The sequence below is a fragment of the Xenopus laevis genome, chromosome 2L (assembly GCF_017654675.1).
Source record: "Xenopus laevis strain J_2021 chromosome 2L, Xenopus_laevis_v10.1, whole genome shotgun sequence".
In the NCBI taxonomy this organism is placed as follows: domain Eukaryota; kingdom Metazoa; phylum Chordata; class Amphibia; order Anura; family Pipidae; genus Xenopus; species Xenopus laevis.
In genome coordinates, this window is record NC_054373.1 from 73014697 (window position 1) to 73029534 (window position 14838).

Below are 14838 nucleotides of genomic sequence, written 5' to 3' on the forward strand. Positions count from 1 at the left end.
ATTACAAAGAAAAAGCTAATTATTTTTAAAATTAATAATAATTCTGAGCTTTCTGAATAATAGGTTTCCAGATAATGAATATTGTACCTTTACTATATTGTGAATAATAAAATCTAGACATTGTTCAGATGCATTTTCATTTTTTTCAGGCCTCAAAACTGCTGAAAACTAATGGTGTATTTCTTTATTTATTGTAAGTTTCCTTGCAATAAAAGAGTCTTACCTTGATAGTCTTTCATGCTGTGGGAAAAAATACAGATCATATTAGAAATATTTAGACAATGCAATAGATAATATATTTTCTAGCTTAGCATATTTGAAATGAAAATATACAATTTGCACTTGCACAATTTGCACTTGTGCAAAACTGGAAGCAGATTTACCAAAATTCAAATGAACTCGAACACAGCCATTTGGCAAAACAGACTGCATTCTACTACTTATTTTCAATGAGTCTAAATTATGAATTTTAAATACTGTACCATCCATTTACTTCTACAAAAGTCAGCTTTTAGGTGCCAAATTTATTTGAGTAGTTTGGTCACATATATCTCATAAATACAAGTTTGGAAAACTTGAATTAAAAAATAATCACAATTGCATCTTTTTTTGCCACTGAAAACTTGAAAAATAGTATCTCCAATTTTAATAAATCAGCCTTTTAGACTGCACTGTACATTAACAAGATAAAACAACCTGTGGGGTAAAGAGCATGGGAACAAACCTTTTTTCGAAGTGCAGGGCTGACATTAGAAATATAGGACTACATACAACAATGTTGGAAGGGCTCCCTGTGGGGACCTGGGTTAAAGGGATACTGTCATGGGGAAATTTTTTTTTTAAAATGAATCAGTTAATAGTGCTGCTCCAGCAGAATTCTGCACTGAAATCCATTTCTCAAAAGGACAAACAGATTTTTTATATTCAATTTTGAAATCTGACATGGGGCTAGACATATTGTCAATTTCCCAGCTGCCCCAAGTCATGTGACTTGTGCTCTGATAAACTTCAATCACTCTTTACTGCTGTACTGCAAGTTGGAGTGATATCACCCCCCCCAGCAGCCAAACAAAAGAACAATGGGAAGGTAACCAGATAGCAGCCCCCTAACACAAGATAGCTGCCTGGTAGATCTAAGAACAACACTCAATAGTAAAAACCCATGTCTCACTGAGACACATTCAGTTACATTGAGAAGGAAAAACAGCAGCCTGCCAGAAAGCATTTCTCTCCTAAAGTGCAGGCACGTCACATGACCAGGGGCAGCTGGGAAATTGACAAAATGTCTAGCCCCATGTCAGATTTCAAAATTTGAATATAAAAAAATCTGTTTGCTCTTTTGAGAAATTAATTTCAGTGCAGAATTCTGCTGGAGTAGCACTATTAACTGATGCGTTTTGAAAAAAACATGTTTTCCAATGACAGGATCCCTTTAATAGTACACTATCCACTGGGACAACTAAAGGTGGCTATACACTGTAAGATCTGCTCATTTGGCAAGGTCGACAAACGAGCCGTTCTTGACCTGATATGCTCACTATCGGGTGGGCGATATCAGATGAATCTGAACGTTCGGCCCTGGGGCCAAATGATCGTATTACAATACTACGAATGGGCTCCGATGGGTCGCAGGACCGCATCAACTAGCCGATGCAATGCTGGATCATACAAAAAAATTAAACTTGACAGATCGATATCTGGCCGATTTTTTAGCCTGATATCGATCGGTAGGACCCGTCAGGAGCCCCCACACATGGGCATATAAACTGTCGAATCAGTCTAAAGGACCGATATCAGCAGCTTTAATCTGCCCGTGTATGGCCACCTTAAGTTGACTGGGCTCCAATTTTAAAAAACCTTAACACACCACACCCAATTTAGTCTTGTATGCACTGTAACACCAAATCATGCTCTGGCATTCCCTTTAACACCAAATCACACCCCCTATCTATGACAGACCTCTGCAAAGCCCCACCCCTTTCAGGGGTATCACTGATTGGTTGATCAGATAGAGATCATATGAGGAACCATACACATCATACACACTTTTTTTTTAATTATTTGTCCAAAGAGCACAAACATCTATTGACATGTTTGTTACTAAAAGTTACAATTAGAAATAGATATTCATTGCCACTGGTTCTTAAACACATTTCGGGGGATCTTGTATTATCACTACACTAGACATCTGTGGTGTCTATGGATCTAAAACACGTTAGATCCATTAAGAAGATCAAAAGTAAAGTAATTCAGGCTTCACAATGGTTTATTTTTGGAAATTCTTTTTTTCATGATTGACTGACCACTTTACCATTGCTTAGTTAGACAATATTTGTATTTTATCCTGATTCCATTTAACAACATAAGTATGACATTAAAAATATTATACCAGTGGCGTTTCCTCTCAGCTGTCAGTTAAAACCTTACTTGACTTATTCATGAAAATTCATGAGCTGTTTGGTGGTACTAGCTCTTCCTCGCCACTGTCAAATAGTGTTTGAGGGTTAGGAGTTCTGTTAATTAAACAGAACATCTATAAATGATTAAAGGGACCTCTGCCATTGCCTGAACATGTTAGTTGTTATTGGGTTTCTAAATATTTTTGGAGAAGGAGTTAGTCTGTAATCACCACCTATATTTGGATTTTTTGGTGGTTATTATCTAGAAAAGGAGTTTAAAAATATTTGTTTCAATTTTGCTACTTCAGCCATTGGAAATAGATTGGCATTCAAACTCTAATATCAACATTAAACCTGATACAACCTTGTTGTGACTAAAAGTCAGACTCTTTACAAACTTATAAGTTATATCTACAATATTAATAATATTTATTTGTATAGATCCAAAATATTAAACAATGCTTTACTTGAGACTGAAAAATAGTCAATGTCTGTGACGATGAACAATAGGGTATCACAGATACATACATACACTTTATGGTAGTGTATGTATGTAATTTTGATTTCTTTACATATACAAAGCAAAGTAACATACCGGTAGTATTTTTGGTTAAAAAGAATATATTTGTCTAAAGTAAACCTGCCTTACTGCTAGATCCAAAGAAAGATAAAAAATTTTAAGCCTTTCCAATTTACCTCAAAGGGGAAAAAAACTATTTCTTTTCTCATATTTTACAACACCAAACTCGGCCTAACTCCCATCCACAAATTTGACTAATTTACTAATACTCATACTTATAAAAATCAAACAAAACTAAAAAAAATTAAGTTTATATGAATACATCAAATTTTTCGAGTTTATAGGATTAAAACTCAAATGTATCAAGTTTTCAAGTGAAAACCAGCATCAAACACCCGAAAATTGTGAAGCAAAAAACATCTTCAAATGGTTAAAGGGACCTCTGCCATTGACTTTTACTTAAATTTGACAGGTTTTATCTGGAGTATTTTCGGATTCAGATTTTTTGCTGCTTTGGAGCAAACTAAATATCTAGAAATTCAGTTTTTCCCCTCTAAAAATTCAAGTTTTCTTGATTCATTGCAAATTGCAATTGGACCAGTCACTGAATCAACCTGCTAATTCAGCTAATTTCAGTAACCCTGTATTTTGCCACTTTCCTAAAAAGTTTCCAACACTTGACTAAACTTATCAAATGTATCTGCCAGTACAACCTATTCAGCCAGAGAATTGTACATCTTCAGGGCCCTCGCTGTAAACCTTTTTTGCATCTTAAGATGTAACCTCATTTCTAAATTTTCAAGCTAAATGCATGCTGGAAAGATCTACTGGTGAAGAAAATTTAATGTATGGCCCTCCTATATGTACATGGAGATTATATCCTTCTTTAAGCTCCTGTTTCCCAATATATGCATTCCCAACTTGATTAGCTTTTCTTCATAACTGAGATCTGCCATATCCTTTATCAGCTTAGTTGATCTTTTTTGGACTTCTCTGCTTTAATACATTGCTTACAATGTTTAATCCCAAGTAATTAAAAACGTAAAAAAAGAGGATGCTATAGAGACCCCTGCGTAACCCCACTAAGAACCGTACTCCAAGTCCAAGACCAACAGACCTTAGCTTCGAAAACAGTGTATTAAAAGTTTTGGCAAAATCCTATAAATCCTATTCCATTTTTTTGCAACCCCACTATTCTTACTGGGGTGCATTGGGACCACATATCCTACTTGGTGAGTGCTGCAACATTTTGGTCCTTTGCAAGCTCTTTCTTCCATTACTGGACCAGTCCATTCTACTTGCTTAATGGTTGCTATAGGTTACTGCACCTGGGCAAAGTTAATGCCTTTTAGTACATAACTGCATAAGAACTAAAGGGTGTATTTCATCATGCCTTAGGGCCTTGTTCACATCTTTACGTTAAAAAGTCGGTAACATGTCATGTGTTTACTACTGACTTGATTGAGCTGAGCCATCTGTGCCGCTACAGAAACTACTACTATCCTGAAACTATGACTCCATTATTGTATACACTTATGAAAATAACTGATTAAGCACAATTTGCTTTTTCAGAGTCCTTTATAACCATGTATTTCCATTTTTTCATTGGACCACACTCTAAAGCCTCAATATTTTATTATTGATGTTGTTATGAGATTAGCATTTGCTTGTGGTGCAATCACTTATGCATTTTCTATTCCACAGCTCTCTTTGGTCTCCCAGTCCTCCCTCTCAGCTACTTCACTTTATTTTACTTGTGGCAGTTATGGATTTTGGTAAGTGGCCAGTGAGGCTGGACCTGGGTATGGATTGCAAAGTGGCAGATGAGATTCATTGTTGATAAATGTAAGGTTATACACCTGGGATGTAAAAATATGCAAGGCATTTTTACGCATACTGTGACTAACATGGGCAAGTCCTTGATGGAGAAGAACCTTTGGTACTGGTGGATAATAAAATTGGCTATAACAAGCCAATACCAGCCCTCATAAGTTGGTTATTATATAGCCGCCTACTGTTGCTTTTGTTATATATATATATATATATTAACATAGTACCGCACTCAACGGGAATACTTATGAAAAAAATCAAGATTTATTGAAAAAAATCTGACGTTTTCGAACACCAACTGTACTCTTTCTCAACGATAACAAACCAGACTGTGACCAACACAAACTGCTAAATAGCCTCCCCCAGAAGTGAATGACGCCAAAAAACACTAGTTGTCATGGCAACCCTTGTAAACAAGCAAGTGGAACTGTGTTAAGAGTAGGAAAAAAGCTAACACCTGTGTAACATAGAAAAAAACTTGTGCATATATATTGAAACAGTTGCAAATAAAGTAGCAAAAGTAAATCTCTAAAAGCATGTGCTGTTTGCAACATTGTTTGTTCAATCTTTAGGATCAAAGTGCTGTTAGTTCCCACGTGTTATTTATTTTAAAAACAACATGACCAGGGGCACTCCACCAATGCAGCAAGCTGAGCTACTAGCCTCAGCTGAGATTATAAAAATTTGCACGAATAAAGGGGAGGGAACAGGGGCGATGAATGGCAGTGGGCCTAGGGGCGCCCACTATGTAAATCCAGCCCTGTATATGGTGGGCTCTGTCATCTGGGCCAGGAGCGGTTTACAAGAGGTATATCTGTGTATACGGGTCATTACACCCAATGAGGGAAATACATCGGAAAAATCTTGCCTCCTAGTTTGTTTCAGTGCTCAACAATAGTTCTTGCTGAACTATAACTCACAACATGGTGCGCACACAGTAGTAGAGCACATGTAAAAGAGCTATTGTGGAGAGTTCTTGCTGAACTATAACTCACAACATGGTGCACACAGAGTGGTAGAGCTCTTATAAAGGTATATTGTGGAGAGTTCTTACTGAACTATAACTCCCACCATGGTACACACAGAGTGGTAGAGCACATATATGGTGTGGAGGGTCCTTGGCAGGCATGCCCCACTGTGACCCATGGGCACTCCAACGCGGTCACCTGGTACAATTTAGGTGTTATTTCAACTACCTGACAGGTCGCTCAATGCACGGACCACTCTCATGGCAAATTGGGTACACAACCGCTCACATACACATAACCCAGATTAGCCTTAAAAGGAGGTAGTCTAACTTGGAGTGGCTGGTTAACAGTGGTGTCAATGCTACACCCGAACTTGCGGGATCACAACTAGGATTTGTTGCTTAGACCTGATGGACTCCGGGGTCACGACAAAAATGAAAGGCAACACTTTACAGTGGCAGGCTTGCAATAAGTCAACTGGCATCATATTGAAATTATCATCTTGCAAATATCACAAATGGAAAACCAAAAAAAACAAAAATACAGAACCGAGGGTCCCCTGGGGAAATCAAACTAGTAATGTAACTTTCTGTTATACATATAAAAGTTATCAAGGACCTCAGTCAATCCAAGTGAGTGAAAGGAAAAGATTAACACAAAAAAATGGAAGGAACATCGCGTTAGTCCATGCCCCAATCAGAGAATATTGTTTCATTAGGCCCCAAGACATATATATAGTCAATATATATATCCATATAGTCAATATTTCAAGTAAAAATGGATAAAGGCAAGTGTTCATTCAGGCCCCTAGGGGCTAGTGTGTCCAGTCTATAAATCCATCTGGATTCCAATTTCAGGAGTTCCAAATCTCTGTCACCACTCCTCCTGTTTGGAGGCACATGATCGATTATCATGTGCCAAAATTGTGGCAAAGAATATTTGGTGTTTAGCAATGGCCTGATCTGCCTTCCCAATAGCCAGAGCAGTTCTAATGGCACAACTGTGGTTATTCATCCTTTCTTGGTAGGTAGTGGAGGCTTTGCCCACATATGCCAAACCACAGGGGCACCAAGCTAAGTACACCATGAAAGAGCTTAAATATTATAGTCTATGTCTGATTTTGTAACAATGCCATGTGTGAAGGTGATTAAATACAGGCCCCTGCACCATCCCGCTGCAAGTTAGACATCCAGTGCATCTAAACCAACCAAGTTTTTTTCAGTGTACCCAGCCAAGTAAGAGGAGGTTTTACAGGTTTAAGATCCTTTACCGTAAGCAGGTCCCCTAGGTTACTGGCCCGTCTGTAGCCCTTAATGGGTTTGGAAATCTCAGTAAATGGTAGTGAGGTGTCTAATCTCACAATGTCCCATCTATTCATCACAGCAGTTCTGATTTGTTTACTGTCTGTAGAAAAGGTGTGAGTAAAAATCAAAGGTGGAGGTAGCTGTAATAAAGCTCTGTCCCAATCTGAATTGTTCCTAAGAACTCGAAGGTACTGTGAATACAAGACCCCGCCCTGGAGGTGGAAGTAGTGTGGTGCGAGTGTGTTTCTGTCAGTAGATTTGCGGAACAGAGTATTGGGCTAATCTGTTACCGTCCCTGTATATTTCCAAATCTAGAAAATGTATAGAGGACTCACTGTACTCCATGGTGAACCTAACAGGAGAGTTAATGTATTAAGATACTTTAGGAAAGCTAATAGATCTCCTGAGGAGCCCTGCCATACCAAAAAACAGTCATCGATGTAGCGTTTGTAGAAAATGATGGACTTGGTGAGATGTACCTGTTTTCAGACTCAAATTTGCAAATGAAGGAGCTACATTTGAACCCATAGCAGTCCCAGCTGTCTGCAAATAAAACTTGTCTTCAAACATAAAGTAATTATATGAGAGTGCAAGGTCAAGAAGAGAACAGATCAATTCAATGAGAGGGTTCTTATGACCACACTGGATAAGGGATTGTTTTATAGCAGCAATACCTGCCTCATGTGGAATGATAGTGTATAGACTGGCAACATCCATGGATACCAGGAAGCACCCTTTGGGGATAGACAATTCCTGTAGTATATTAATCAAATGGGTGCTGTCATGTAAAAAGGAGTTTACACTGGGTTGTAGAAAGTAGTCAAGATATTGGGCAACAGGCTGAAACAATGAGTCTCTGGTTGAAATAATAGGTCTACCAGGTGGGTAGGTGGTGGATTTATGTATCTTTGGAATGGTATATATGATGGGGACCTTAGGGAATGTGGTGGAAAATCATGGGTAGAAGTATTTAGCCAACCCAAGTCTAGTCCCATTCAGAGCATAGAGATTAATTTGTTTTTATAATCATTAGGGAGCTTACAGTATGTGACTGTATCTGCCAATTGGTTCAATAGTTCAGTCCAATAGTAATCCCTATCTAGGAGCACAATTGCGCCCCCTTTATCAGCCTGACGGATGATTAGATTTTTGTCAGACTTCAGGGTCTTAATGGCCTCCCATTCTCCCTTAGTGAGGTTACTGTATGATCTTGTTTTACATTGTGTTGATTGGACAAATTTATTGCAATCATGCATCAGCATACGGGAAAAAGTCTGCTAGAGGGGTATAGGGCAGTATATAGGTACTTTTTGGCTGAAACACTTGACCATCTGTCTCTTTATTGTCTTTAAAGTGGTCTTTTAACTTGAGAGTTAGATTGAACTTAAAGATATCCTGCATGGTTTCAAATGGGTAAGAATGATGTGTGGGGACAAATAATAGGCCCTTTGATAATAGCAGTTCCTTGTGTTGTATGAGGTTATGCAGTTAAAATCTACTGTCTCCTGTTGTTGGATGGATATCTGAGTGGCTACCCTTTTGTGGCCTTACCCACCCCTTCTAATGAGTCTGCCCTTATTGTGTTTGGACCTGTTTGTGATCTGGTGGACACCCCTAAAATAGAAGGGGTGCTAGCGTCAGCAGTAAAACTTGAGTCAGATTCAGAGGATCTACCAGAACTGTCAATGGTACTCAAAGAGGTTGGCTTTCTGGAGGGTCTGAATCTATTCCTGGGTACCCATTATAGTCAGACAAGCCCAACAACCACCACACATACACCCACCTATCCTGATAGTCCCTTTTAACCGTAACTAATTTCTTCTCTTTGAAATTTATCAAATCTTCCTTGTATGTCCTAATATTATCCTCCAATTTCTTAACCCAGTCTATACTCTTATCCTGTATGAAAATGGATTGCCACATGAAAATGGATTGCCACTTTTGGCGCCATTCAGTTCTGGGGGAGGGCATTTAGCAGTCTGTGTTGGTCACAGTCTGGTTTGTTATCCTTGAGAAAGAGCACAGGTGGTGTTCGAAACGTCTAATTTTTTCAATAAATCTTGATTTTTTTCCCTAGTATTCCCGTTGAGTGCAGTACTGTCACTTTATTTACATTATTTACCAGCAGTTTAGGGTGTGCTCCTCCATGTTTTATATATAGGGACCATACAATAATCTCAATAATCTGATGTATTATTCACCACTAGATCCTTCCAGTAGACACAAGAGCATCCATCATTATATGCAAAAATTTTTTCCAGTGAGAGCTATGAAACTGTGATATTCACTCATCTTGAAGTGGTTGTACCACCTCACACATTAGATTGCTATAAGAAACTGAGGAAACACAAGGTTAGAGGACTCCAGAGACTGGCTAAATTGCCATCTTTTGATTTGATTGGCTTCAGATGGGTTTTAGGAAGGTTTTCTCTAGGAAAAAAAAGGTTACATTTGATGGACATGTGTTGTATTATATCCTGAACTACTATTCTACCAACTCTAAACTTCTGGATAACTAAATCCTATTTAATCCTTTATTAACTGTGATAAAATCCCAGTTATGCATCAGCAGTTATAGCTTGCTGAGTCAGGGTCACCATCATGAAAGGGGCAGGGAAAGCCCAGTTAGGGGCCGTGAATTGCCAGCTGTGAAGTGGACAAGGCTTCAGGATAGAGTATGTGTCGGTTGGAATGATTTTGGATGTGTTCTGTGCTTAATGGGGTATGGCTAGAAAACTGGTGGCAAGGCCAAATCTGCACTAACTAGAAGAGCCCAAATGTAGTACAGAAAAAGTTCTGCACTGCACATGAGTTTGCCCGAGCCCAACTGAGTTTGATTACAAGCCAGAAAAGAGAACAACGTAGAAAACCATATCTCAGACTAGTGCATTTTTCAAGAGGAGCTAACCCAAGTGACTAGAAACCCTAGGGGTGTATAGCAACTAGTCACCCCCACCCCCAAGGGATTTTGCCTTTACTTCTCATTTGAGAAAGGGAGATGGTGGAAACCATTGTATAGGGGTGTTGATCTTACACAATAAAATTACAATGCATGAAAAACTGTACAACAGACCTATGCATTTAAACAAACTAGAACAAGAAGGAAATCATATGGCATTCACAACAGCAAAGTGTGCTAGACCCCTTCAAGTGCTCTCACAAACTGGAAACAGGTATACATAGGTAGGATATCTTCACCCCTCAATTAAGAGCATTTACAAGGTGCATACCCCATGTATTAATATGCACCTTAACAATTTTACCCTTTGGTAAATATTTCCCGTAGATGGTAATGCAAGAAGCAATGTTTTAAAAACACCATAAATAAGTAACCATGCCCAGATGCATCTTTTCTTAACAAAATATGGGACCTAAGGCAAGTGTGACATGTGGGGTCTTATAGAAAAAGAACTGTGGCACTGGAAAAACAGACCGCTCGATTCCAAGCTAGAGGTGTATGCATTTATTGTCTCACTTTAAAATGATCACTTAGTTTGTACTTCTGAGCTCAGACAGAAAACCCAAAAGAATATTATAATTCCACTGAAAGACCAGTAACATAAGGCAACAGGCTTTGTAGAAATCACCTTAACAAGCCAGTGTTAGAAGGAAGTGGGTTTTATGCATGGAATTCCAGAAAATGCAGTAATCAAACTGACATTTATTATACAAGCCCACACAGGCCTATAATATGATACAATGTATTTTGTTAATTATCCCACACAAAGGCCAGGTATAGCACAATAATATTTTATGTAATACAGACAACCTGTCTGTCATATAACACAATTAATAATTTAAAAAGTCAATAATAACATGAATAGTTTTAAAAGCATACTATAGTATCCTGGCAGCACAAATACAAAGCTCACAGTGTCCTGCCAGTACTAACTGGTAGTACAAATGTGCTTTAGCAGAACAAATGTGGTGCCCATCGTGTTCTACCAATGAAGAAAACAGAACAGATAATATTCTAGCAGTACAAATGCAGTGGTACCAATGCTTCACCATTACATATGCTTAGCCATGTAGTTCCCACAGTGATACAACAATACATATATATATTTTAGACATCACGGTCCTAGAAAGGCAGATACATATAGTAGTACCAGCAGTCATTTCACTTTCATTATCTGTGTGTAAATGGTGGCATAATTTGTGCATTTGCCTAAGTGAAACCTGTCTAAAGGTGGCCATACACATGAATAACCACCTTCTATTGTTCTGTTTGATGCGCCGACCACCGCAACGACTGAAATAGCAGGAACTGAGGAGTAATCACAGAGATGTGGCTCCTCTACGCTTCCTTTCCCCCAACCAATGGAAATTTTCAGTCAGGTTGGATAATTCTTTGATCGATACATAAATGCCAAGGTGGTTGGGCAGAGAGGTCAGAATCCACCAAGCTGTTCAACCAAACATGAGCCAACCTAACTGCTAGCTGATCAGAAGGAAGGCAAAAACCCCCTTATTTGAACCTGCCTAGGTAAAAGAAATTCTTCCTGACCCAAAGATGGCAATAATATCCCTCCCTGTATGATCTTTGCGCTAAAAGATGATTTCAGTAACCCCATATAATTCCACAACTTTCACAGAGAGAGCTTTCACAGCTCTTAGTTGTCCTGCTTAGAGATTGGAGGGGATTTCTCAGAAATGCAAGGGCATGTGTTTTCCTCTCACTAATCAGGACATGGCAATATCACAGAATATTAGTTTTCAATGCAGGTACATTTACAGCATTTTATTCCCCTCTCTCAAAGTCATAAATCGCTGTGGTGACAAAATGCTGCAAATATCCCTATGTACCATTACCCTAATACTTTCTCTAGTCCCACCCATTTATGCTCTCTCACTTTCCTCGGTTTCTGCACCCCTTACTGTCCTTAATGTGCTTTTTTTCTATAAAGGAAAAGACACATTGCAGTTGGGGCACAGGCAGTTAAAGGGGAACTAAAGCGTAACTAAAGAAGTAGTCTAGAAATGTTGCAAATTATATTTTAGGTTTTCTGTACCAGCCCAAGGCAACCACAGCCCTTAAGCAGGGAAGATTTGTGCCTCTAAAGTTGCCCCAGTTGCTCCCCATCCTCTTTTCTGCTGATACACTGCACATGTTTTGTGCTGCTGTCAGTTACTGAGCTTAGGGACCCACTCACAATATACAGTACACATATAAATAATAATATAATAATTAGCCATATTTATTTTTAGGGTATTGTTCTCCTTTAAAAGTTCCAGACACAAGTGCAAGCATTGGCCACTAGCAGCTGCATTGCAGCAGACATTTATTTCCCTGTGACACAGGGTCAAGGGTCAGGGCACACGCATAGATTCGGGAGGATTATGAAGCGCTTTGAGTGCCATTCTGCCGGCAATTTACATTCTAGCCGACTGGAGGCAGTTCGGGGAGATTAGTCGCCCCGAAGAGGAGATTTGTCGCTGGGTGACTAATCTCCTCAATCTGAGTGTGTGCTCTGAGCCTCTGATTTAAGGTGACTGCCTCGGTCACCTTGCCCTTGAACAAGCCCTGACAGGTACCAACAGACATGCACCGCCCAGCTGAATAAGTAACACAAAGTGACTTTGCACTGCAACTGAAGTACAGCCTCTTGTAAAGTGTATGAGGCTTCCTATTGCTATATAAGGCCAATAAACAACGAACATAGAAAAATAGCACAGTTAAGCAAACATTAGCCTGATGAAAAACTATTTGTGCAAATATTTTATCAAATGTTTACGCCATCACATTACTACTACATTAGCAGTGAAAGATAGTGGAATAGCGTGTGGTTAGGAGCAGTAGTGTGTGAAAAGCTAAAGTGGGGGTTAACTGGCAAACTTTGTGTCCAGCTGCATTGCCTTGAAAAATTCTCAGCGAGCAATACACACGGTGAAACAGACAGCTCCCAGAAAAGAATTCAGTGCTCCATACACGCAACGTCTTCGTAGTCTGTGATGGAGAGGAAGGTGGGGAATCAGACTGCGATTTCCGCGTTCGGTTGAAATCCTTGGAGCGATTAAACAGCGATGACATATCGCCTCACAATTTATCTTCTACTTGTATCCCTCCAGAGTATGTCACTAAGCACAACCCGTTCCTTTTTTGTAGGCACAAAAGGGGGATGCAAGGTCTTTCAGAAGCTAATCTTCTCGGAACAATATCACAACTGACAAACTGCGCTAAACCAAGTCCCTTCTGTGCTGCAGCAGAACAATACACGGAGCTTCACGCTGCACCAGTGGCACAAGGCTCAACAGCTTCAGAACATTTACAACTGCAATGGATATGGGAATCCTTCGTAAAAATGGACATGTAGGGAGATGTCTCCTATTATGGAAATAGCTGGGAGGAGTTATATTTGCATGTGCATGCACGATGTGCCGCGCCTTTTCCTCGTCTCTTTGACATTGGACTGGATCGTAATGTAAACGAGTGGATTCATGTTTACACGATGCAGCTGGGGACGGGAGCCAAGAGGAAAAGAATAATCGACTCATTCCATGAATATAAATCACTGGTGAATAAATTTACTTTCCCACGGTCCCTTTTAAACTGGAAAAAAAATATAAAATGAAGTGCTGTAGTCTGTTCAGATTATTATACAGACCAGGGCTGGCACAAGGGCAAGCCAACTGAGGCAGGCCCCAAGCTTTACAGGTAGATTTGCATTTGCAAACAGCCACGCAGAAGCAGGGTTTTTTTTTTTCACAAATCTGGGCTGGACTGTAAATTACAGTCCAGCCCAGATATGTGAAAAAAAACCCTGCTTCTGTGTGGCTGGTTGCAAATGCAAATCTACCCAGGTTACAAATAGGGTTGCCACCCGGCCAGTATTTTACCGGCCTAGCCGGTAAAACACCTGCCAAGGCCGGGGCCGGTATTACAAATCTACCGGCAATGCAGTTGCCGGTAATTTCTAATATCCTTTAAAAAAAGCCCTTGGCTTGCCCCCATTTGTGCAGAACTTACCTTTTTTGTAGTCTTCTTTGCAACGCCGCGATGTTGCTCCGCCCCTTTTTTCATCGCACTGCGTAGCCCCGCCCCTTTTCGCATCATGGCCTGCCTCCTTTTTGTACCCGCCCCCCACCGGCCGGTTATTTTTTCATTAAAGGTGGCAACCCTAGTTACAAATGAATACAAAATGTGGTACTACGCTCCAACTTAGTGATAGGAACATAAAATTCATAAAATTCGAAATGCATGTCTTTGAATGTTTGAGCAGTCTCCCTGAGCGGGACAACTGAGTGCTTTGAAGTTTGGAATTCTGTAGTACTGGCAGATACATTAGATAGTTTCAATAAGTTAGATGCATGTTTAACACAGGGTTTACTGAAATTAGCTTTTATCAAAACTTTGATCGAGGGACTTGTACAATTGCCATCTTGGGGTCAAGAAGAAATTTGCTGTCACCATCTGAGGCATGTTGGAGAGGCTTCATATGGGAGCCTTCTTCTGTATCAGTTAAGATGGTCATACATATTCAGATTTGATCAGGCAGTTTGGTTAATTTTGACCATACTGCCCAATCATCTGGGCATGTATATCCAGCCATGATGGTCCAAGAACAATTATACTGTGATTATGATGGATTGCAGGATTATCAACCCTGCTGGAAAATTTCTGTTGGTAGAAAGCCCAGGTCCCACATTGGGGTGTATAACTATCTGGTTTTATTATGCACATATATCATCGCACTTTACACCTGGCCATGTATGGAATAAAGTCCATTGTATATTAGAAGTCAATTTGTTTTCACGCATACAACGAACTTTACTTCAACTGGCTTGTTTAGGTAAATTTTTACAAAGCCTGTTTATGC

At 39.5% G+C, this 14838-nt stretch overlaps 1 protein-coding gene across 1 annotated transcript in view; it reads right to left on the reverse strand.

Annotated features, from left to right (window-relative positions):
• ppp1r12b.L (protein phosphatase 1 regulatory subunit 12B L homeolog) overlaps window positions 1-13421 on the reverse strand; it is a 35152-nt gene extending 21731 nt beyond the window's left edge. Inside the window, exons 1-2 of the mRNA XM_018246552.2 lie at window positions 12951-13421; window positions 224-240 (exon numbers count right to left, since the gene is read on the reverse strand). Coding sequence (XP_018102041.1) covers window positions 224-240; window positions 12951-13052 — 119 coding nt within the window. The 5' untranslated portion in view covers window positions 13053-13421. The remainder of the gene's footprint in view (window positions 1-223; window positions 241-12950) is intronic.
• Between the last annotated feature and the right edge of the window lie 1417 nt (window positions 13422-14838).